The 26054-nt window shown below is 40.1% G+C and overlaps 2 protein-coding genes across 2 annotated transcripts; both read left to right on the forward strand.

Moving 5' to 3' along the window:
- The first annotated feature begins 564 nt into the window (after positions 1-564).
- On the forward strand, positions 565-26054 carry LOC110064062 (uncharacterized). Its single transcript, XM_089289828.1, has 6 exons — positions 565-1323; positions 2320-2448; positions 3163-3309; positions 5469-5576; positions 5741-5918; positions 19165-26054. The coding sequence occupies exons 1-6, from the start codon at positions 1315-1317 to the stop codon at positions 22890-22892; spliced, it is 4299 nt and encodes a 1432-aa protein (XP_089145954.1). The 5' UTR covers positions 565-1314; the 3' UTR covers positions 22893-26054.
- LOC149112098 (uncharacterized) lies at positions 12620-14866 on the forward strand. Its single transcript, XM_089289993.1, has 2 exons — positions 12620-13455; positions 13718-14866. The coding sequence occupies exons 1-2, from the start codon at positions 12779-12781 to the stop codon at positions 13869-13871; spliced, it is 831 nt and encodes a 276-aa protein (XP_089146119.1). The 5' UTR covers positions 12620-12778; the 3' UTR covers positions 13872-14866.

Raw genomic sequence — 26054 nt, forward strand, 5'->3', positions numbered from 1 at the left:
TTTATTGCTTCTCTAAGCGTTTTTGTTCTGTTCTCCTTTTTACCTCTCTTCCTCCCTCCGTTTGGCTCGCAAGCAAGTGGGAGATGCAAGGCTTTAGGATTTGATTAAGCATCAGAGGAATTTGTGCCTTAGATGAAATGATGCTCTCACCTGTGACTACATGGCCGGAGTGTCTAAGCACCGCCATGAACAGTCATTACGTGCCTCTATATGCTATGCATCAACAATTTTGAAAATAAGTTCACTAGCGACTGACTGAATTCCATGTTTCGATATCTCAGCGAAGACGGAATACATTTGCTTGCTGTGAAATTATGATACATGAATGTCACTTCCTTTTCAGCAAATACCTAGACTGCAATTCCAAAATTCAAATATACTTGCATCGCCCCTTCTCGAATAATAACCGCTTTTAGGTGCGAAAAATAAATTAATCGCCCCTGGCTATTATTGAGGGAATAAGGTACAAGCGTTAAAAATGTTAAGTGACTAAGTACTATTTTTAGTCTCAGTCTAACGCACTGAGCTGAGCAGTAGACAATACTGAGGGTTTCCGTCTTTGTTTTTACTTAACCCGTGAAACAGAAACTGCTTGCTAGTGTGAATGTTGTCTGCTAATTAGTATTAGTGCGTGTTAGAGCGGTTTTCATTTGAGTGTCGAAAGTAATTAGATAATTACTTTGGTTTTGGTTTTGGTTTTACTGCGGTTTGAGATTGGCTGAGTAGTCTAATTGGTAAGTAATTGGTTTGGTTTTGGTTTTACGAAACTCAATTGAAAACCGCTCTATACAAAACAAAAGCCGTCTAGAAAACAAAAGAATTACTAACTATAGAGGTATAGTAGGGACTAATACGAAGTTGTGGGGTGTACAATTCTACTATCTATTTCACGAAAAACCCACTCTAAACACCATTTCTCTCACGTATAGTCACTATATTGCATATATATAGTCATTATATTGCATAGCATTTTTGGTGCGAAAAAAAAATAATCGCCCCTGCCTATTATTCAGAGAACTACGGTACAAGCTTTAAAAATATCAAGTGACTTAGTTCTATTTTTAGTCTCAGCCTAGTGCACTGGGCTAAGCAGTAGACAATACTAAGGGGGTTTCCGTCTTTGCTGAAGTGCTGAAACATCAAATTCCACTTTCGTATAGACACTATATTGTATATGCATAGAACTGTGCATAGCATATAAAAAGGCGAAACCCAGCACACGTATATAGGAGAGCAACAACACAAAGAAGAAGAGAGAGTAACTAGAAGGAGAAGAAACCAAAACCAAAATTCAAGATTAGAAGTAATTGAACCATGTTGGACGTAAGTATTAAACCAGAGATCGGTGTAGGTCTGCCTCAAATCAACTCAAGAGATTTAACATGAAGTATTTTATTTACCTTTATGGCAATAGCGCTTTTCTAGGATTTATTTCTGTTAATGAAGTGACAGAGGCTTATAGCTAACTGAATCTCAATCTTTCTTAATTCAACAAGTAGTCGACAATTTTCCTATTTGTTCCTTCGAAAACATTGATAGGCCGCAATTAACCGTGCCACTGTGATAACAAGTTAAGGTTGTTATCCCTGTTAACAGCAAACCAGAGGGAAACACGCTTGCAGCGACGGAGTTTGTCAGACTCCTAGAGGTTTCGGGATCTATTACAGCAAAACAATCCAACGGGACGATAGAGAATACGCAGTTACTTGGCTCCAACAGTAACGTTTAATCCAGTAATATACTCAGAACGTAGCCAGGATGTAACCAATGCGGGATAGTGGTATCCGGCGTCCCACCATCGGGGGCGTAACCGAAGAACAATTTAGAAAACTCATGTATCTATGCTAAGCTCCAAATAAATGATCTAATGTTTCGTTTAGAATTCTTAACCCCTATTGGCTGCCAATGAGCTCATTGTTGTTCTAGGCTATTCCATCATAGGCAGTCAGTTATTCTGCTCGTAAATATTCACTACTTACAACTTCAGGTAGTTCTCATCACAAGGTGTTACACGATAATACAGATAGACAGGTGGTTACCATGGTTATTGGACTTAACTAACTGTTGGCTTTTTCATGGTTACGAATATCGGCCAGTTGTCCCCTCACACCACTTTGTAAAAGTTAAAGGTGATCACGGTAGTTAAAGTTATATTTCCAATCAGATTTGTCGTGCATGATTGAGGTTTACTGCAAGGATATTCCATTAAGAGTAGCCATTGTAAATTTCGTAAATGATTCGTTTCAACTAGAAAGATTACAAGTAATTATTATTTTTTAGTTTTTATTTTTATTTGAATTAGCTTTGTTTTTTTTCCAGCAAGCTGTCCTTGTCAGTAGCCGGGTGGCATTCATGTTTGTCCTGTTTCTTGCCTCAGTGAACTGGGCCTCTGCCAATCCTGTCTGCACCGAATGCGGGAACAGCACTGCAGATTCTGCCTCTAAAACGGTAAGCGCGTGTAGAGAAGTCATTCGTGTTTCACGTCTTACACCTGTAATTTACTCTGAAAGGTCTTCAAAAAAACCCGTCACTTTATTCAATTGTGGTTCTCTCATGATTAGTTTTAGTGAGTGGTGTTTTTTTTGGCAGTTCTTAAATTCTTATCTGCTTGTAGTTTTTTTCCGAATTCATTCTCTCTTTCTAAGGACTGGGCTGAGTTTGATTGTTCACTGGTTTAATACCCGTTAGCTAGATCTCCTGAGCACATGAATAGACCTTACTACCGATACGGCGACCATTTTGAATTCCATTGTTTCAAGTAGCTATTATGGGATGCTCAGGGAGCAAATTATTACTTCCCTCCTGAGCACCCCATAATAGCTATTTGAAACAATGGAATTCAAATGGCCACCGTATTGGTAAAAAGGTCCATTGTACTATGTAGCAGTCATAAAACGGGGGGAGAGGGGAAGGGAGAACGAACGCGGGGATAGAAGGAGAAGGCGTTTTTTCCCTCCCCACCCCTTCCTCGTTTACGCCTGCAAATCAGGCTAACCATGCATGCACTGAAATGACATGCGAGAACAGAAGGTTATTTGTTGTTTTTTCTTGACACTTCTGTCTTGGTTGGTTTTTCAAGCAGTCCAGCGTCTTTCAGCCTCTTCCTTTATAATGAAACTATGAACTGCTAAATCATGTGATGTTATTCACTGCATATCTTAGGTGGTGGATTATAACGTTCAAATGAGGGAGTCTGGAGAACAATACAACGAGACGATCGAGGTGGACACAGAGAAGCAAACAGAACTGTTTAAAGTTCCTGCCCATGGAAACGTGGATCACTTCAATATTTTGCACGATTTTAAGAAGGTATGCCTGGTAACTTCAAAAAAAGCCCAAATAGGAGTAAGAATATACGGAAATGTTGATCATGAATTACTCCTTACTTGGCGGCTGGTAACTCAAACCCTCTTCCCTGCAAGTTGGCAACCTCTTCAGTAAATCGTGAATCCACCTCGGTTATATTGTTTGATCATCAAATTTTCTTTCTTAAAGTAATGGAAGAGAACCACAAACTTCGCCCTTTCCAGCAAGCGACTACAAACCAATTTTACTAAACTGTACTTTTTGCCCGCGAAAATGACTTTAAATTACCAAAAAACCGTAGTATTGGTTGTCAATATCTTAAATTTCATATATAGTTTAGCGCCACTTCATTAGATAGTCGCTTTGTTGAAATGGTTCTTAGCGGCTTTTAATCAAAGGCCTGCTTTATTGTTTAAAAATTGGTGACCAGAAACCCATTAGTGTTCACCCCCTTATCAATTACAGCTGTATTCTGATATAGTGGTCTGAAATCGTCATGATGTTAATTTTTCATCCCTGTCAGCGGAGTTCGAATTATACGGGCTTGATGTTAGGCCAAGAGAAACAAAAAAATTGTTCAGAAATAGCAAGAAGTTCCAAATAACCGAGTTCCAAATAATCGACAGCAAAAAAAAAAACAAACAAACAAACGAAAAAAGAAAAGAAACGAAACCAAGAGATAATTCAGAGGTGATGGCTCTGAATTCGAAATAACCGAGTCGAAATTCGAATTATGGCGAGATTTAAGGTGGCTCAAAACAGTTTTCCGTTGTTTTTTTTTTTTGAGACTTTAAGAACTAGGTGCGATTTTTCAGGCTTGGAACTGTACTATTTTGAATGGCTGTGCTATTTTTCAAGGTAACTCTCCACTGTGTCTTTCATTGTGTTTAAGTCATAAATTAAGGTTGCACTGCGCTATTGCATAGCAGCAAACTTGACCCACTTTTTACCATCAATTGTATTTATCTTAAAAACTAAGCCGGTGACCCCATGTTTTTTTATAAATATCTTTTTGTGACACACAGAAGAAGAAACAGGCAAAGTTATAAAAAATTCTGTGGAGTGGATTTTTCTTAAATTAAGAAAAATGGAAATTTCCAAGTTGGACAAATTCCACTCCACAGTTTTTTTTACAAGGATGGATGGAGAAGATTAACACGGATTACAAGCGACGAATTTGAAAAATTGAGTAGTGTTTTCTTTTTCGCTGTTGTCGCTAGCTGCATAAGCGGTAAAAGAAGAGTACCATAAATACCCGGAGGTGAGACCAGCCAAGTACAAAGAACGAAGAAAACCTGAAGAGTAGTTTTTTTCCTGCTGTTTTTTTAGATTGATAGCCGGCGCGATCGATCGCAACATCAACATCACAATTTTCGGTTACGTTCCAACACAGCGGTTTAAAGGGATGTTTTCCTTTGAAATTGCCTGAAGGATAAATGTTTTCGAAGTTAAAAACAACTCGCAACACAAACAGCTTACTAAACTTAGTGGAAACAAAGTTTCACGAAGTAGGCCTCTCGCCGCCATGTTTGTTTTGATTCTTGTAAACTTTAAACCTCGCGCGCTATTTGGCAAACTCTCGGGTTATCGCGTGAAGCCTCACGCTGAAGTGAGTGCTAGAGCCCAGGCGTCTCACGGAAATATTACTGTTTTGAGCCACCTTAACTGCGAACCCAAAAAATCGGTACGACAAATCGTAGCTTGTAAATTAGCTCAAATTAAAAATCTCTCTGAAATTGACGTTGTAATGTGCAGAAAACGTGTGTTTCGAGATAGAATTCCCGTTCTCCCTTGTGTTTCTATGCTTACTACACGGAGCGGGCCTGCATGACTAAGGCTGTGTTAACACTTGAAGCCCTTGCCAGAGCACTGACACAAAATAGTGTTGCGTTCAGACACTCGGTACCGTCCAGAAACCCAAGTACCAGTTAGTGCCCGACTACAAATTCTGGTGTGAGCACTTGGAAAAAAAAAAGTGTTTTCACATTAGTGCCCAGTTAAAATCGTGCTCGGGCACCAAGTGTGAACATAGCCTAGATCTGGAGGGAATTTTTCAAGGTGCCCTCAGATATCGGCTTCAGCGTACCGACGAGACCAGAATCCAGAACATCTTCACCACTCGACTCATCTGTTTTAAAAAGATTTATTTTTCATCATCACAGAACATGAGCTTGCTGTTGTTACCAGAAAAAAAGATCTGCTACCTTTTTCCCCTGGACAGAAGCCTGTCGACACCAAGAAAACTCTTAAGCGATCTTGATAAAGCAGAGGTGAGAACATGCAAACTATTGAAGTGTTTACTAATCGATTGTTAAGGACGCTCTTCTGCTTTAAAATCCAGGACCTGTGAAAAACAGCCACCCTATCACTCACCATGAAAGGTTCTTTAAATGTTATCAGGAGGTTCTGACGTTGTCTATGCTCAATCTTGCAGAAGTCTGGCAAAAATATCAGCGATATTAGAATTACTGACCACACGTGGACAGTGAGCAGTGAAGTAACTGATCGGTCTTCGCTCAGTAATGAGCTAGCCAATTTTTGTGCAAAATACCCGATTTATAACGTCAAAAAGATGGAGGACGCGCTGAAAACCACAAGGATACAAACAGGCGGTGAGAGGCATATTAAAACTTTTAAAATATAGTACTTAGCTCTTATTAGTGTTATTAACCGAGCAGGAGATCTGTATGGGAGAATCTTGACTGAGGTCGTGAGTACAGACCGAACGCAGTGAGGTCTGTACACACGAACGAGGTAAACTACATTTAATTCTAAGAGACTACCTGTAATTCTATGCAGCAGGATGGCTCCAACAGCCCAGTTGAATGAATTCTTAAACCTAGTCTAAGCCTACCGACCACCCTATAGAGGAGCTGATGGTCACCTCCTACGTGATCGTTCTATCATAAGAGTTTTTATTATCCAACTGCAGCGAATACCATCCAAATAACAGTACAAATGTACAGCAATATTGTACAGTTATTTGTACAGTAGAAAACCTGTTTGCCGCACGGGTCGGCGCGCGCACGCAAAACACTCACACTCTCCCTCTTTCGGTGATGAATTTATTGACTACAGCAGTTGGATAATAAATCTCCTATTAGATGTTTTGGTGTGTAGTATCGCTTTATATTTTTACTCGTGGTTTGTATTTTGACTCGCCCACGGGCTCGTCAAAATACGGCACAACTCGTACAAATATACAGAGACACTACACACCAAAACATCTAATAAGATATATGTACTTCAGAGCGATAGGAGACTCATGAATAGCGATGGTGTGTGGTATCGCTGTATATTTGTACGAATACTTTAGCGAATAAGGCCACAGTCTCTGTAAGCCCAAAAATATTGCAATTACATTTTTGAAGGGAAATGTTCTCTGCCAAATATTGTTTAAGTGGGCCTGTTAAGTGAATTTAGTCAACTGGTGAGGTTCCTTAAGAGGGGGACATTGGGGGGTTCTGAACACCGCATTACTACAAAAAAATTTCGGCAAATACCGCATTATCGCAAATAACATCGCGAAATACCGCAACACTTCAATTGGCCGGGTCAAAATTCAATGTCATACCGAAACCACTACTCTGTATGTCAAGTTTAGAGCAAATAGCACGGAAATAGCAATTAGGAATTTGTAATGTTCGATTTAGACAAAATGAGCAAACTAATTAACATCCATTCGCGTGTTGGCTAACTGTTAACTAAAAATAACTTACCATTTTCCAATGGGAAACTGGAAAAGGCATCGGAAAACATTGAAGGACTTGGAGGATAATTTTTAATACCGTCCAAAATGTTAAAAAACCGCATCCCGCAGGCTCGGAAAATACCGCAATACCGCAATTCGAAATTATAATTACCGAAATACCGCAAGAAAAATTGTCAAATATCGTAATACTGCAACCCCCAATGTCCCCCTCCCTTAAAGTTCGCATTTAGCGACCATAGTTTCACGCGCCTTGAGCCGCAAGATGGCAGGATTCGATGTCCCGTGGACAGAAATCTTGATTTCCTTTTTAACTTCCCACATTGATTTTTTTGTTCATTTTTGGACAATGTGGAGATAAGATGTGAAGGTTATATGAAATAATTCATATATGAACTGCGGTTGTAGATGAAAGTGAAGAATGATCATCGCAGTAAATTTTCCAACTTAAGCAATTGGAAAGAAGAAGCCTGAAAAAAAAATCAGGGCTTCAACGGGATTCGAACCCGTGACCTCCACGATACCGGTGCGATGCTCTACCAACTGAGCTATGAAGCCACACATTGGGAGCGAGGCGACTTAATGAAATGATGTGAGGTTTATATGAAATAATTCATATATAAACTGCGGTTGTAGATGAAAGTGAAGAATGATCATCGCAGTAAATTTTCCAATTTAAGCAATTGGAAAGAAGAAGCCTGAAAAAAAATCAGGGCTAAAAACTTCGCAAATATAAACTTCACATCATTTCACTCCTCACGGGAAGTTATGAACTCAATTAAGTCGCCTCGCTCCCAATGTGTGGCTTCATAGCTCAGTTGGTAGAGCATCGCACCGGTATCGCGGAGGTCACGGGTTCGAATCCCGTTGAAGCCCTGATTTTTTTTTCAGGCTTCTTCTTTCCAATTGCTTAAGTTGGAAAATTTACTGCGATGATCATTCTTCACTTTCAATGTGGAGATAATTATAAATAAAATCTGTTTCTGGAAAAAAAAGTAGGGGTTACCGAACGTCCAAGATCGTCAAATCCAAGCAAAGCTATAGCAATGGCCATCTGCCCTATCGTTGTTCATTTTAGTACTTAGCGCGCGCTCGATGCATGACGTGGCATGTGAATTTGCGTGCGCAGTAAGGTTGCGCAGAAACAATTAGCGCGAACGTCCTTGACAAATCCGTTTTAGTCTAGCTTGAATATTAAAGCTATAGATCTGAAATTTAACAAACATCATCCCTGCATCATTGACTTGAAAATTGTCTCTTTTGTTTTTGGATTGATTTGTTTATAGCAGAGCAATTCACAATTTTTTAAAGCGTCTCAATGCGCAATTGTTTAAATCTAAATAATTGCATCTTGCTTTCGTACCGCGCTACTATAGCTCAGTTGATAAGACGCAGGAGTCTCCAGTTCAAACCCGGTACAGAGAGTGTTTTCTTCCTTTTTTTGTAATTTTCTTTTATATTTGCTAAGAATGTACAGTGGTTGACGGAAATTAACATTAACATAAATCAACACGACTTAATTAAATTAACGCGAATTTTTGAAATTCGCGCTAAGTTCCTATAATAAGACACACCATTAAAAGGTGCATTACAGTATTAAACAGTGAAGCCATTCAAGAAAATCGCTCTTGTTGAAATTTGTGTTTTTCTAGCGTGGTATCCTAATTGCTGACAAGTTACTTCTCTAAACAAGAAATCTGTGTTTTCAAGGAAAATATAATGTATTCACAAGAAACTTATTCTATGCAGCCATTCTGAAAAGTGGAGTTGCTCCAACCACCCAGTTGAATGAATTCTTAAGCCTACCCACCACCCTATCCACGTGATGGTAATCGTTTCGTACGTGACCTTTCTATCATAAAAGTTTGTACTTCAAAGCGATATCTAAATATATTACTTCTATTAGCTAAGGAATGATCGACAAATATATATAAAAAACAACACACAGAAATCACTGAGCGTATCCTGTTCGTGCGGTTACCCGTGTTAGAAAAATAATTAAATAACTAACTAAATAAATAAATATATAAATAATAAATAAATAAATAAATAAATAAATAAATAGACAAATTTATCTTTTTCTCAGCTCGAATTTAACAAATCCTGCAACCTCATTGGTTCCTCGAGCGCCCGGAGTTTTTCCATCCGGACTTATCCGGACCGCCACAGCGGGCGGAATCCGTCGTGTTGATCTATTTTCGTGAACGAATTAGCGGTAATCGTCAATCTTTCGCCCCTTTTTACACTTCCATAGACGGTTAATCAACACAAGTTTATCTTTGTTCATCTTTAAATGGTAAGGAACGTCACTGTAAGTAAATTCAATTGAGTTTTTGAAGTTGTGAGAGTTTGTTTGGCTGTTCGTAGCTCGGCGCTGTAATGGCGCGTAATCTTGTGTGTCTCTCTCTCAAATGTTAAGCAAAAAATTCAATTTCAGTGGAGTTTACTTCTCCGATCGTTGCTATATTTGAGAGAATTTCTGTGGAATACATTTAACGAATTTCCAAGCTATCTGCTACTCAATTTACGGTAGAAAAGTCGAGTGATTCGCAATGACCGGCAAACATTGTTTTTGTAGTACAACTTCAAACTTTGCACGAAATTTCACACCGGAAAAATAATTTTGGAGAACTTAACTGGTGAACTAAATCCAACTGACATAAAGTAGTTCATACATCTTTCTTTGTCTTGTATCTGAGTTACTCGCTCGTTAGCTTTTTTACGAATGGTTTGTAGACGGCGCGTAAGTCGATTCAATGACAACGTTGCGTAAAAACAAACCCACTTGTAAGCCAATTTACCGCAGGAAAAAAAGATGAATATGTTATTGGCCGGCGTAGGGCCTCTTCATCATATGAGCCCGGTAACCGGGACGAATTTTGTTGTCTGTTCATATGGGAAATTTCAGCCCGGTCTACCGGGATAAAATCCAAGAAACACAACCAAAATGGTGGAACCTAAACTTGTATCGTTCGCGGCTGTCGCAGCTTTGCGGACTCTTGCAACTTTACTAACAAAGCTAATTCGCCTACTCCTAAAGTGGAAATACATACAAGGCAAAAATTATGCCATTTTGGCCGCTATGTTGCGAAAGCGAAGCTATTTCGTCTAAAAAGTTGCGTCCCGGTTACCCGGGCTGGAGTGTTCATATGGGAAAATTTTCATCCCGGTTACCGAGATTTCGGTAACCGGGCCAGCCTGGCTTCTCATATGAACACATCGCAATTTTTACGAAGGAAAGAGAAGCGAGGCGAGATCTCGGAAACCGAGCCAGCCCGGTTGACTGGGCTCATATGAAGAGGCCCTTAGGGTCGGTCCGTAAAGTGAAAAACTGTGACCGAGGGCTTGAAAATGCTGACCTCCGCCTGCGATCTCGGGCAGCATTTTCAAGACCTCGGTCACAGTTTTTCACTGTACGGACCTCCCAGTCGGTCAATAATTAACACTTAATGACTGGTCCCGAGGGGAACAGTGAATTTTGTTTCTCGAGAATCTCAATGTTTCCCGAAACGAAGTCGAGGGAACATTGACATCCGAGGGAAACGAAATTCTCTGTTCCCTCGGGCCAGTCACTAAGTGATTTGTTATGTAGCAAAACAAATGGGTCAAACCGGTGCAAAACAAATAATCACTTTATTTGCAAATGACGTGCAACAGCGGTCAACATTTCGCGGGTAAGAGTGAACTGTTTCCCGTTTGACGTCATAGTTTTCGCAATGTTGTCCGCTCGTGGCATTTGGCGGGAAACAGTTTCATTGTTAGATGTCATGTGACCATGAACTAGCCAATGAATGGGCGCGCTGCAGCAGGAAAAACGCCAGCTATATAACAACATATATTTATGTACGCTAATAACCTGAGTGTTGCGTTTCGGCCAAAAACAAGCTCATTCTCCTCCCCGGTCTCCTTTAGTTTCCCTTCAGTGCTACAATCTTCGTCGGAAAAGTCGAATCTAAATGGTTTGTGTTACTTTCCTCATATACTTATCAATGCTTGATTCGTTTTAAGTTTGTAACTGAAATATATTTCGTTGCTCAAAGAACAAAACAGTTGTGACCTCGTGCGTGTGGTTGTATATAAAGTCCACAAATGCATAGTTCTGCAGTTCGAAGCTTCACTGATCTTAATCGCCTCGTTGTTGGACGTATGTGTCGTTGATTATTTGCTTAGAAAGCTCTCTATTTCGAAGACAAAGAAAACTCGATGCGTATAATTTGCCGTATAATTATCTCACCTAGTTGCCATTAATTGAATAGTCAGATGGCTCCCAGCTTATCTCAACCATTCGTGTCTCATATGCCTTGACAATGTCGAGCTTCGCACTAGAAGCTAAGGAAGAATGTACAGGCCATGAAAATCCTACGTTTTTACAGTAGCGGCGAACCCGAGATCGAAGAACTGCTGGATGGCTCCCTCTTTCGGCCCGACTTTGCACAAGTCATCACACTTCTTCCGTCTTTTTCTCGCTTCTGGACGAGTGTCATTGGGATAGAGGTATTGAATGAAGACGATTGCTCTCTCCTAAGCATGCTGTACTGCGAATCCCTCCAAAAGCACATTTTCCTTGCATTCTGCAACGATTTTAAGTCACATTATCGCCTGTTCGCATATATTCTTCTTAGAAGCAAAACATTTTAGTCTTCGATGACGTCACAGGTCAACTTACGCTGTTCCTCGGTCGTGGGCGCGGAAAGAGCTAATATTACGGACTTTAAAAATTCATAGCAAATTAACGAAAACAGCTACAACGATACTTTTTTCGCGGTGGTGATCAGAAAAGTAAGGAGATTTATATAGGCGAAAAAATATTTTCGGGGTTATGGCTGAACTTTAAAGAGACCGTCAGTATTGAAAACTTTAAAGCGAACTTAAAGTTGTTGCTTCAGTTTCCTAATTTGCAAACTTTATGTTCGATAAGATAAATGTCGGCTTTAACCTTTAATGACTTTAATGACCTTTAAGCTCCGCAACAAAGTGCCGCACACCAAAGCTAACTAGACCGGTATACCGACTATGAAATGAAACCGTTTTCCTGGGCTTCTGTCACTATCATTGAACAGTTTAGCATTTACTGTATTTTTCGTGACAAAACTTTTATCTACAGCCCATCAAATACTCGTCCATGGGCAAATCTGAATACCTAAGCAAATGTTTCGATAGTGCATCCAGAGAGTACGCCACCCTAAGTTACGCAAATTTATATATGAATCAAAAGCAATAGGAATGAAATCTAGGATAGACTACTTTCTTTTGGCTAAAAACTATGGCGCGTTTTCAGGGTCAAAATTAAAAACTAACTTTTCCACCTTTCCTTACCTGCTAAGTAAAATGTCTGTCATTTCCTGTCTTTGAAATTAGCAGTACGCATCTCTTTTGACCTCCGAAACAATACATTCCGCGTTTCCTGAATACTAAAATCATAACATCCGGCATATTTTGACCTTTGAACAAAATTCTCCGCGTTTCCTGACTTCTCTCGAATTTTAAGTCCGGCATGTTCTGACTTTCAATGTAATTAGTTACCAAATGTTGTAATATTTAGTTTAAACATCTCAACGTAACATCCCATACTGACACCTGATAGGCAATTTAGTTCATAATGAAATCTCGCTGCTGAGCCGACATTTTGATTTGCAAAATTTGTAAATGCGCGTTTTCTGACTTCTCGATTCTACCAGGCGTCTTTTCCGCGCAAGCCTGGATCCCTGATGCAAACCTAGTGCCAGGACCCAAGGGGGCCGGAGTTTTCCCGGGGATTTATTAATGAAGTCGACGGCACAAGAGCAATTCTTGAGCAGTCTTCGCCATACATCATTCGACCTTGCAAGGAGACTTCAACAGGACACAGTTAGTGAAGATGTGGCTGATTATGTTCTGTACCGATTGGGACAAATTTCTCGCCATTTGGTTCGACTTGCTGACAACATGCAGGTGTTTGATACAGTTCGACCCTCACTCGCCACTGTGACGCGAATGTTGTCGGAGGTAGAGCGGAATTGGTATCATTCCTCCCCAGCAGTAGCAAACCAGCCTAGAACGGTTGGGCGTCCTAGGTTCGAGATTCCACGGGAGCAGCTGCAATATCTTGCCGATTATGAAATCAACTTACCCGACATGTCCAGAGCCCTTGGTGTGAGTGAGAGTACCATAAAAAGACGTATGCGGGAGTACAATATCTCCATTACCGACAGGACGACAACCATTAGTGATGATGACCTTGATAACATGGTAAGATCCTTTCATAGGGATTTTCCAGATGCGGGATATCGGAGGGTCCAATCGCAGCTAGTGTTGCGCAATATAAATGTGCTCCAGCTGAGAGCCCGAGAATGCATGCAAAGAACGGATCCGGAGGGACTTGCAGTGAGATGGCTATTCCTTACACCAAGAGCTGTGTACTGTGGCACATGGCACATAGACGGGAATCATAAATTGATCAGGTGAACCTTATTCGTAATTGATTATAAATAAAATTTATTCAGATTTATTGCGCCTAGTTTCTAATACAGGTGGTTGTTGGTTAGTCTCCTTCCCAGCCGGTTTTTTTTTTTTCGGGGTGGGGGGTGGGGGGATGTTACGCAACGCTCTCTCCAAAGAAGCGTTGCGTGACACCCAAAAAACGGCTACGAAGGAGACTAGTTGTTGGTAGTGAGGACAGAATCCATGAAAGGACAGCAAAGTATGGACTCATGTATTTTTAAGTTTCAGATGGAAGATTGTAGTGCATTGTGGAGTTGATGGATACACAAGATTTCCTGTATATCTTAGGGCTGGAACAAAGAATACCGCAGCTACTGTTCTTGGCCTTTTCCAACAAGCAGTGGCAGAATATGGACTCCCCTCAAGGAATTTTTAATAAACCCTTGTTAAAATAAAGTGTACAGTAGCCTCCGACAAAAGCACTTTTCAGTCATCAAAATGCTTCTCAAGACAAATAGATTTTCAAATTTTCCACGGTCTTCATCCCATTGCCCTCCCCCCCCCCCTCCCCCCGTGTAGGAGGAGGTAAGCCATTTCGGCACTCCTCTACACGTGTGGCCTCCTTTATCATGACCCTAGAGTGTGCCGCCTACTTTATGATTTCCTCCTGTTACTTTATTCCAATTTGAAAACCCTGATCACATGTTATGTGTATTATTGTAGGGTCCACGCCTACGCGGAAAAGACGCCTGGTAGAATCGAGAAGTCAGAAAACGCGCATTTGCAAATTTTGCAAATCACAATGTCGGCTTAGCGGCGAGATTTCATTATGAACTAAATGGCTTGTCAGGTGCCGGCATGGGATGTTTAGTTGAGATGTTTAAACTAAGTAGTACGGTATTTGGTAACTAATTACATTGAAAGTCAGAACATGCCGGACTTAAAATTCGAGAGAAGTCAGGAAACGCAGAGAATTTTGTTCAAAGGTCAAAATATGCCGGATGTTATGATTTTAGTATTCAGGAAACGCGGAATGTATTGTTTCGGAGGTCAAAAGAGATGCGTACTGTCTAATTTCAAAGACAGGAAATGACAGGCATTTTACTTAGCAGGTAAGGAAAGGTGGAAAAGTTAGTTTTTAATTTTGACCCTGAAAACGCGCCATAAAAAACTTAACAAAAAGGGTGAAGAAAACAGAAATTTATCCATCAATTGCACCCGACCATAACGCAAATAACATATCTTTGTCTGGGTCATGCGAAAGCCCAAGGGGACCCGGACTCTAGAAATTCAATAACTTATTCAAACACCGTAAAATATTACCGTCAAGTAACAAACAAAGGCCTACTGTGGGAGCTAATCAAAATGGAAATTAGGGATGCGACTATCTCGTACACGAAATATAAACCAAAAGTATCCAGAGACCGGGCAGAGGAAATAAGGCGCCAGCTCGAACAGTTAGACGACATTATTTGTAACAACTTTTTCTCGCCGGATGTTAATCCTTTGACGCCCAAGTAGCCATATACGGCCACTTAATGGTCGTACTCTTGGTACCACTTGTGACGTCATCAATTTAAATATCAACTGATATTAATGATAAGCAGATGGTAGTACTAGGCTAAGCCTTTCCGCACAATGGTCAGGTTTAGATATCGACGACATTCCGATGTCGCAAATCGAAAAACAACGTTATCAGTTTTGGTGCAAAAACGGTGGGGATAACTCGGAAGGTCCTCTAAGCTATAAAGAGTGTACAAATGTATTGGAATCCTTCCAAAATGATAAGTCGCCAGATGAAGACGGATTCACTGTGGAATTCTATAAATTATTTTAGATCTACTAAGTCAAAATCTTCTGGTTTGCTTAAACGAGGCCTCGCAAAGAAGGGGCATTATTACTTTACCACCAAACGAAGACGGCTCCTTACTCGACCTGCACACTGGAGGTCGATAACCCTACTGAATGCTGATCTAAAGATCAGAAAAAGATTAGAAACGGTTTTGCCGAACTTAATACACCCAGACCAAACAGGCTTTGTGAAAGGACGCTACATTGGGGAAAACATTCTTATTAGCGATGTTCTAGACTTTACAAAAGAGCAAAAAAATTCCCGGCATTCTAGTAGCTCTTGATTTTCGTAAAGCTTTCGACTCTCTCGAATGGCCCTTTATTATGAGAATCTTAGATGCTTTTAATTTTGGTAGCAGCATAAAACTAGGGATCAGTACATTCTATACGAACGTGGAGAGCGCAGTATTGAATAATGGTTACATGACGAAGTGGTTTCAACCGTCGAAAGGTGTGAGGCAAGGTTGTCCTCTCTCTCACCGTTTCTGTTTATCCTCTCAGCTGTATTAATGTCTATAAAATTACGCTACGCGGACCCGGGGGTCAAAGGCGTTAATCTGTTTGGTAACAAACTGAACTCAAACTAACGAACTCAAACGAACTCAAACTGTCACAATTTGCCGACGACACGAATCTTTTTTGTACAGATTTAATTTCAGTGGGAAAAGCTTTAAATTTAGTCAAGGATTTCGGTAGGGTCCGATAGGATAGCTGGTCTACAGCTAAACATGAAAAAAAAAAAAGGCGACTTGGCTTGGAAAGTGGGTTAACAATAGAACCAACCCCTTGGACATGACGTGGATGCACACCCCTGTTAAGATCCTAGGAGTTCACTTCTCGTACGACAAGATAGGTAATGACGACCTTAACTTTACCTTGAAGTTAAGAAAGCTACAAACAAAACTGGATATGTGGAGTGCTAGAAGCCTCATGCTATTTGGTTGAGTCTTAATAACCAAAACTCTAGGCATCTCACAGATCATTTATTCCGCTTGAAATATTGAAGTTCCCGATACAATCGCAGGCACGCTGAAAAAGAAGTTGTTCAATTTTATATGGAAAAAAAGAAGGGTAAAATCAAACGAACCGTTCTTTACCAAGATTCAGAGAAAGGTGGGCTACGTCTGATAGATGTAGATCTTATGTTTAAATTCTTGGGACTCGCATGGATCCCTAGACTCTTGAACACTGGAGACAAAAATTGGCGTCCCGTGCCAAACTACTATTTTAGAAAATAGGGGGGCCTAAATGTTCTTTTAAAATGCAACTATGACACAAAGTATATTCCTCAATTGCCAGAACATTCTCAAATCCTTCCAAGAATTAAAAAACTTTACGGTTACGACCAAGCAAGTGATTTAGTATTATATAACAACAAAGAAATTCAAGTAGATCAGAAAACTGTTTATCTCAGTAAATGGGTGGAGAAAGGAATTGTGCCTATTAAAGACTTGTTGAAGGAGTATGGAAGCTATCTCTCATTCCAGGAATTTAAAAGAAAATTTTCATGCAACACAAACTTCATCCAATATCTTCAGGTGCCATACCTGACCGGTTACGGTTGAAAGCAAGACAAATAGAATCAGTTAATATTCAGTTCTTCACAAGCAACGACCATCTTTTTTAAGAGAAATTTCACATTCAACCTTGATAAAGCCAAATCGAGAGACTTCTATAATCTTTTCATTGATAAAACCCACAATGGAGGTCAGACTGGTACTAAAAGATGGAGCGAAATACTTTCTTTAAACGACGAACATTGGGCAAAGATATTCAAGACAACACGAAAACTTTGCAAAGAACCAAAACTAAAAGAATTCCAGTTAAAGTTTATTCATAGAATCGTGGTGACAAAGAGAGAACTATTCAAATATGGTATTAGAACTGACGATGAATGCTGCTTTTGTGGGGAAAACGACTCAATCGACCACACTTTTATTCACTGCCCCTTTACGAAATCATTCATACATAAAGTACATTCGGTGGTTTAATACAACGTACAATTCACAAATCTCTCCAACTATGGAGGAACTTTTATTCGGAATTACTTCCAACTTAAACGAGAAAGGTACCATCAATAAATTCAACCACATCACACTATTCATGCGCTATTTTATCTACAGTTGTAAACTAAATAACAAGTCCATTGACCTTCATGATTTTGTGAATGCAGTACAACAAAGAGGCCTAATTGAAAACACTGTCAATAATTAGCACTTGGAAGACAATACTGGGTAAAATGTCTCAACTCTCCTCTTTTAGTGAAACTCTCCTCAGCTTTTCCAATGTTGTTGGCGGGTGCAGCGGTGCACCTGCCGCCAACGGCATCGGCGGGACTATCACTTAAATACTCCTCTTTCTTGCCTTTGTTTCCCACAAATCGAGGACAAGTCAAACAGATGTAATCTGCTTGATAATAATACGAATTATTATTTTTTTAATATTAATGCTCTATTATAGCTACAACTGTTAATTAAATAACAAGTATCTACTACAATTAAATAGCACTTAGTATACATTGTATTGCCTGAATGTAAAAGGTAACATAGCCGTAAAAATGTTAACAATAAAGAGAAGAAAATAATAATAATAATAATAATAATAATAATAGTAAGTGGAAAACAAAATATGTGAATAATGTAAGAAGAGTATTGTAACTGTCAGTGGTGCAAGCAACCAGTGTTGTAAGTACCGTAAGTAATGTATTGTATTGTATCGTATTGTAATGTTGAGTATTGTAAAAAGAAGCGTAAGAGTCGCACGAGGGGATAGCCGAGTGCGACTCTAACTTCTTGAGTGCTTAGCAAACCTCCCAAGTGCATCCATAACTCAATAGTGCACGCTATGGCGTTTACCATTTGTTTTATAACATAACATTGAGACATTGGAACAACAAAAGTCCTTTTATTGAGCCACATCACAAAAAAATGTTCGTGTAGTCTTACATGACAAGAGAAAACAAGCGCGCGAAAATTCATTCGTGATAACCGACTGCACGCCAGTAACTCGATAAAGTTTCATCTTCAGACAACTGTGAAGACAGTTTCGCATTTCTGGCAGAAGAACGTTGGCCATTACTTTGGTAACAATGTCTGTCAAAAGATTTGCTTTGTAAACATTAGCACACACGTCAGCAGCGTACACCCATAGGCAAATAGTAGACGCTAAATTAACCAATCAGAGCGCGCGCTTTGCTTTAGTTATGTTATAAAAACTGTTAAGTATATCCAGATGCAATACACAATACAATAAAGTTTATGCACGAGCATCAACGAATATCAATATATTGGCCAAGATTTATACAGAATAATATAATTTTCTTACTTGTACGGGAATGAACTGACCTGACCTAATCTACTGCCCTTTATCTCGTTGCTTGAGATATTCAGCATTTGTGGACTAAATGAGCTCAGAGTCGGTATTTTGAGTTATTTTAGCCACCTACAAAATTACCTTTAAATTAAAGGAAACCTGAAAATAGTAGTTTACTAAGATAGAAAAACACCAAAGCTGTAACAATAAACTATAGAGAAACAAGGATGGTTTAGGATAGAGAAGATTAACACGGATTGCAAACGACGAACTTAGGCTATATTTTTTGAGATGCGCAAACCGTGGCATAAATCCATGGCATTCGGCTGGGAGGGGGAGGGGGCGGGGGATTCGGACACGACAGCACAGTTATTATGAGTCGAGAAGATGGCTGTTTCATTTGTGTGCCTCTCTATAAACGTAAGGTGTTTCGTTTTCCGGGGAGTTACTGTAAGTTTCACCAGGGCAAATTAGTGTCTGCAATGAAAACTCGTTTTCATAAGTTCTTCAGGGAATTGCCAATATAGTTTGCATATTACAAGGTTTCACATTTTGATTTTCTTCAGGTGCTGACGAAGAAGAAGATGATTGTCTCTTTGTTTCCCACCTTACTGGCGAAGACTTTCCTCACTGCGGTTCTTCTCTCACGCCATGCCGTAGTCTACCACAAGCACTACGGCTAGTTCGTGATGGCGGCAAGATTTGTCTTAATGGAAAGAAAAGTAAATTACATCCATACGGCTGTTCAAGAATTGATAACGATACTAATGGGGAAGAAAGGATAAAAATACTCAAAAGTGTTACAATACAAGGTCAGTTCTCCGAGGCCCACATTTCCTGCGAAAATCCCGCTGATCTAATTTTTGGCACACATGCTACAGGTGGCATTCTTGAAGTCACTCTCTCTAACCTTGTATTCAACGCTACTGATGTCATTTTTTATAATGTGTCCTCCTTTAATGTTGCAATAATTAAATGCAAGTTTATGAACTGCCGGTATGGAGTTGACATGCGACAAGAAGAATCATCTGCTCCTAGCCGCAAGAAGTCGACGCTTGCGGTCAGCGACAGTGAATTCTGGTACAATAAAAACTCTATAATAGTCTACTTATTTAACGAATTCTTCAATCTGACGATATCAAGATGCCTTTTCCAGGGCAGAAAGGGACAGTTTAATGTAACATCATGGGATAGAAATACAACAGCTGCCGTGTACGTCCGTTCGACAGTTTTGGAGGAGCTTCCGAAGATGTATGTAACTGCGTCCATCACCGATTCCATTTTCCGAGAGCTCGGTCACGAGGACAATGGCTTCGCTTTCTCGGTGAGAATTCGGCACGATTTGAGCCATGGAAATGTGACATTATCGAACACTTCGTTCATAAATAACCAGAATGCTGTTTTTGTCCACGGTGGATTTGACTTAAGATTAGCCAAAGTGATTATAAACTCCACCTATGGGTATTCCATCGCGGCCAGTGGTCCTCCCAAAACAACAAAGTCAACACCAGGGATAAAAGTTCTCCTCGACGAATGTCTTTTGGCAAACAACAGGATTGGCATTCGGATGTCAACCACTTCTTGTTTAAGTAAAGGTTACAATTGCTCAACAAGCGACCAAACACTTGTTGTAAGAAACAGCCTGTTTCTAGGTCACGAAACACGAGGCTCTGGTGATGCAATCAGATTTGCAATAAAACGTCCCACGCAGGAACTGAGTCCTACAACACAAACACAACATTTTCACGATGTGGTGACGATGCAACCAGATCAACAGTTATATTGGTCTTTAGACTTTGAAGCAAAGTTACTTCTCGAAAATGTTACCTTTCTCGAATTACACGGTTGTGCCCTGTCCGTTGAGGCCGACAAAAATGTTCATGGGCTGATTTCATTTAAAAACTGCAAGTTTCTTAACAACTCTCAGTTAATGCATCGTTTAGTCGATCGAGCAACCGTGCATATCGAAATTACAGACGACGATCCGCCTAAATGTTGCGAACGAGAACGGAACATCGGTAATGAATTTATATGGAAGAAGAACTTTAAGCTCCCTGTCATATTTGAGGATAGCATATTTGAAGGCAACGTGGGTGTCTCTGGTGCTTTAGACCTCATGAACGGCAACGTCACCATCAAAAACTGTCATTTTAAAGACAACGAAGGATTAACACCGGGAGGTCACGTGTTCATGAAAACAGGCTATGGTAGGCTTAATATTGTGAATAGTTCATTTATTCAAACTGTTTTTAAACGATACGTAAAACAACCAGTCTCTAGTTATGGCTGTTTTCTGCGCTCTGAGAGTGTCGGTCCCGTCACGATTGAAAGTTCTTCTTTTACAGCTAACGTTGACAGGGAATTCTATGACCCACTGTTTGAAGTTACTAAGTGCAGCTTAATAAACATTGATAACTCTTCTACTCTTCGCTGCCGGTACGGACAGCAAATGAAACAAGAGAAAACTGTAACCGGTTTTGAACTTGTCAAGGATGGTGATGAGAAACCTGTCTGGGATGCTAACGAGACATGTTGGGTGAACGTCAGTTACATCAAATTATTCTGTGATGAGTGTCCCGATGGTTTCTATACTTTACAGCGAGGTTCAACCAGTGGTTTAAACGTAAACAAGGACACTGAGTGCCTGAAATGTCCCTACGGAGCAAAGTGTGAAAATGGAAACATCATGGCCAAAGAGAACTTTTGGGGTTTCAACATTTCAACAAGACCCCCAAGTCTGCAATTCATTTCATGTCCAGTGGAATACTGCAGAACTCCAACCAATCCTTCTCGTCACGCTTACAATGTTTGTCATGGTAACAGGTCAGGCGTGCTGTGTGGCCAATGTTCTGCTGGGTACAGTGAAGTCCTGTATTCCACGTCATGCAGAAAAATAGAGAAATGCAATGATCACTGGTTTTGGGTGGCATCGTTTATCTACGTCATATTCTTTGCACTTTACGTCATCTTTAAGCCTCCTATCTTCTCACTGTTATATCAGCAGAGTTTGTGGTTTACGAATAAAACCAAAAACATTCGCCAACAGTCGTCAGCAAACGAAGACAGCAGTGATAAACACGATGCTGGGTACCTGAAGATCGTCTTCTATTTTTATCAAGTTGCAGAGTTGGTTATGGTTAAGTCCCCCGAGAATACTCTTCGCATGGTTCCCTTCATTCCACCAGTGATTGCACTTTTTAATTTCCAAGTGAAAACTATGGATGGTAGTATTGGTTGCCCATTTCCTGGTCTTGATGCCGTCACCAAAGAACTGTTCATGTGCCTAAAGTTTTTGGCAACATTGCTTTCCATTGGTTTTATCTACGCCATTCATCGATTCATTAGCAAATTGTTTTACTTGCCAGACCCATCACTGCCATTGTATCTGGCTGTGGCGTTGGAAACATTGTTACTTGGATACGAAACACTTGCAGATACAACTCTCAAGCTTATGCACTGTGTTCCTATTGGTCAAGATTGGCGTCTCTTTATGGAAGGGAACATTCAGTGTTGGCAGTGGTGGCAATATCTGTTGATTGTCTTCATAGTGGCTTTTGTCATTCCCCTGGTTTTAGTCCTTTTCTGGGGATCGCTGATGCTTTCCAAAGACAAAGTGTCGGCCAAGGAATTCTTGATATCTTGTGCATTCCCTCTGCCTTTTCTTCTTATCTGGCTCTTTCGATACTGCAAGAAGAGACCGAACAGAAACCAACCTTACCCATACGGGGTAGATTCCAGCGACGATGCCGAAGAAATCAAAAAGGTTCTTCATGATCCATTCCGACCTTCCTCCGATGGCAAGCATGGCACGTTATACTGGGAAAGTGTACTGACTGGCCGAAGGTTGATCCTGCTGACCATCCATACTTTCTCCACAGATCCCATGATACGCTTCGTCTGCCTGGATTTTGCATGTTTTCTAATTCTGTTGCATCATCTTACAGCAAGGCCATTCCGCGACCGTAAAGCCAATATCTCGGAGAGCCTTTCTCTTATTAGCTTGGTTGCCATCTGCACGGTCAATTTAGCAGAAGCCACGTATATTTCCGAGGGAATAGAGCCCACGGGACCAAGTAAAAGCCTTGTTCACGCTTTTCTGTGGATCGAGATTGTCTTGCTTGGCCTGCTACCTTCTGTGGCTTGTCTCCTTGTAGTGTTTGCTGTTTTATCTCAAGTTATCCGAGTCTTGTACCACTGCATCAGAATCTTGTCAGCTGCTATGCCCGAATGCGTAACACGAGCAATGCCTCTTGGTTCTTCATCAAGGTCCAGGCAACTGGTCCTTATTGCCTGAGGGGTTCCTGAAGAATTCCATAGTGTAATATGAAGTGTTAATATCATGCCTATCAAGAAAAATGGAGTTTGACGGGCAAAAGTCTCATTGCCATACAAAATCCTGTTGAGAAGGGATTTTTTTATATATTATAATTCACAAGGGTTTCCCATCACTGTGCGGAATATTAACTAACTACTTAACAATTAAACATCTAAATATAAAATACATACCTAACAATTAAGTTTCTAAAATATACATAATAGCACACGAAATCAATCACAAGAGGTGAGACATTCCGTTACAGCAGATTTAAAAGACTCCACAGAAGGTTGGTGTAACTGTCTAGGTTAGATATTAGTGACGTTTCCGTCAGATCGTATTCAGGACCTCGTGCGTTTTAACTAGTCGTCTGTGTGCATGGTCTGTGTTTTGCGTTTGATTGCGTTTATAGCGAAGCTTTTTGGATCCTGCGTTTATAACTACTCGGGCGTACAAAGAGGACAATCGGTAAGCAGTGTTTTTACCTTTCTTAGTTTCATTTCGTCGGTTTTATTTCTAGTTTAGTTGTTTTGCCGTTTCCTGCGTTCGCGTTTTTATCATATCCAATTATTGTTCGGCTTTGTCCTTTCGTGACGCTTGGACTTGATATTTTGCTTGTATTTTAGTTTGAAGGTTTTGAGCATTGGAATATTGTGATAAAGATAAATCATTGGAAATCAACTCGAGGTCCAGTGCTCTTGATCAGTGCTTCAGTCGACATCCTTAATTCTTTAATTCTGAACTTGCGGTAGTCGCGCCTGGAGTCAGCTACAGTTGGTCTAACAAATAGGAATGAAGGAAGAGCGTTCCATTCCTTCAGAGTTCTCGTAAAAAAAATATGCTAGTAAGTATTACTCAGATTGCTGCTGATATTAGTAAAACGTTTGCCATGATACGAACGTGTAATGCGGGTGGGGCGTGCAATGTGGTCTGGGATATCAACCGTTATTTTACTGTTCACTATTTTGTACATGATAGTGAGTCGCGAGATTTTGCGCCTCAGGATTGATCGCGGAATGGTAATGTGTAGGTAGGAAATATTCTACGACCTTCAAAGACTCGTCGTACTAACGTCACACACTCAATGCCTATGGTGTTCGCCTGAACCCTAATCTCGTTTCAAAATAGATCTATATGGCAGATCACTGTCATTTTTCCTTTTCCTGGTCATCTATGTAATATTCCTTCATTTAACTCAAATGTTTGTTGGCAATACCATGTAATTCGATTAGCTGCAACTCACGTTGATTACCGTCCTCAGCTCACCTGAGCTTCGATTTAATTAAAAGATTAGTTAAACTAAATCAGTAAGAACACAGATTATTCTCAGCTTAGACATGGCTCTCAATTAAAACCAAAGAGTGTATATCCTTATGCCACGTGATCATAATTACACAGTAGCTTATCAAGGAGGGACGCAAAGAAGAGAGGTTTGGTACCACAACGAAATTTACAATAGGCCTACATCCCGTCCCAATTCTCATCTCCAGAGGCACCTGTCTGTCTTACCCGGCAGAGCCTTGGGGGAGTGGGTGGCTCTAGAGCCAAATGATCTGATTGGCTAGATTCTGCCAAGACTTTCACTAATTCAACGTTTGTTTCCTTCCCGGTTGATCCTTAACTAAAACTGTTTAATCACAGTACCTGCAGACCTTTAGAAAGTTTAAAATGGTTTGCAGGGAGAATTTTCGGTGAAGTTCTCGATAGGTAATCATATGCTACCGCGCTGTTTTGAATTCTCTTTGAAACATCTTTTGGAGACTGTGTGTGCTGTAATTGGACAGTTTTTGTAAGAGATCAACCAGTGGGGTTTTTCAAAGAATCTGTCCAATCAAATATGTGTCTCGAGAGCAACTTTTTCCTTGTGACCAAGAAATCCAAGAAGCAGCAAAAAGAAAGATATTGGGAACGAAGTTACAACATGGACAGTGTGTTTTCAATCGTTTAGTCTGGGACAGATGCGGAAAATTTCACGGCACTGAATTTAACTGATACCCGGCTGATAAGAAGAATATATAAGTCCGACAACTTAAAAACTTGATCATCTCCGCCGTGTAAGAAACTGTTTAAGTTATTTTGATATGCACATTATAAGGTTGAATGGTTTTTTGCTATGGTCCAGGCTGCGCATGCCGGATATTATACTCCCACACAAATTTTTTTGCTCACGCGTTTTCATTTCTTTTATACGGATCAATAACAAATTTTTCTCACCAGTTTTTCTTCTCCCTCCCTTCTTTTTCAGGGAGAAGAGGTAAATTTACTTTTGAGAGGTGCGAATAGGCTTAACAATAACGAAAACAATACCACGAAAAGTTCATTGTTTCGATGCTGCGCCTTCTTCAAGTTGATGAGCAAAGTTATATTCTCTAAGGGAAAAAACGCGGGTTTATCTTAACCAATGTGACTCGCCACCTCGCGTTTATTTGAGTAATAATGGCAATATGACAGACCTAAGATATTTCATGAACTGTAAGTAAATGTCCCGAGAACAGTAGGCATTCTGCACGATGTTTGCTTCGTCAAGATGCGTTTTCTCTGACGAGTGGGAATTGCAAATGATTAGACTTCAGCAGTAGAGAAAAATTTACCATTAATAGTCACACCTTATATAAAATGCTGCAATCAAATTCCTTTTTACTACAATTCTGGCCTGACAGTCTCAGTACTTCTAATCGCCCTTACCTGAACACCTTACCTAAAAAACTTGCATCCCTGCTTGGGATACGTAACACTGTCGATAAGTAAAAATTGAGGCGCGGACTCGGTATTGGCGCCCCATGGTATGGAGCGGCCATCCCTAAAGTCATTAGGGACGCTTCATCCTTACAGCTTTTTAAAGGAAAACTTAAAAGTGCTTCCAGGTCTCTCGACCAGATACAATTTGAAAAAGAGGCTTGTTTAATTAATTCTAAAAACCCAGATTTTTTTATATTTTTAAGATTTCCTTCCTTAACTAACCCTAACCCTAACACTCAATGTTAGGTTAGTTAAATTTTATGGCAGGTCCACACCCGCCCTAAGGTTGCCACATTCAGACCAACCTTATCAAAATGTATGTATGCTTCGCTTGCCTCTGTCACGTTATGCATCACTGATATTGAAAATGACGGAGTTCATTAATAAAGTTTTGATGTTTCA

This window comes from Orbicella faveolata, unplaced genomic scaffold (assembly GCF_042242905.1).
Source record: "Orbicella faveolata isolate gen_17 unplaced genomic scaffold, um_ofav_v1 contig_2, whole genome shotgun sequence".
Classification (NCBI taxonomy): Eukaryota; Metazoa; Cnidaria; class Anthozoa; order Scleractinia; family Merulinidae; genus Orbicella; species Orbicella faveolata.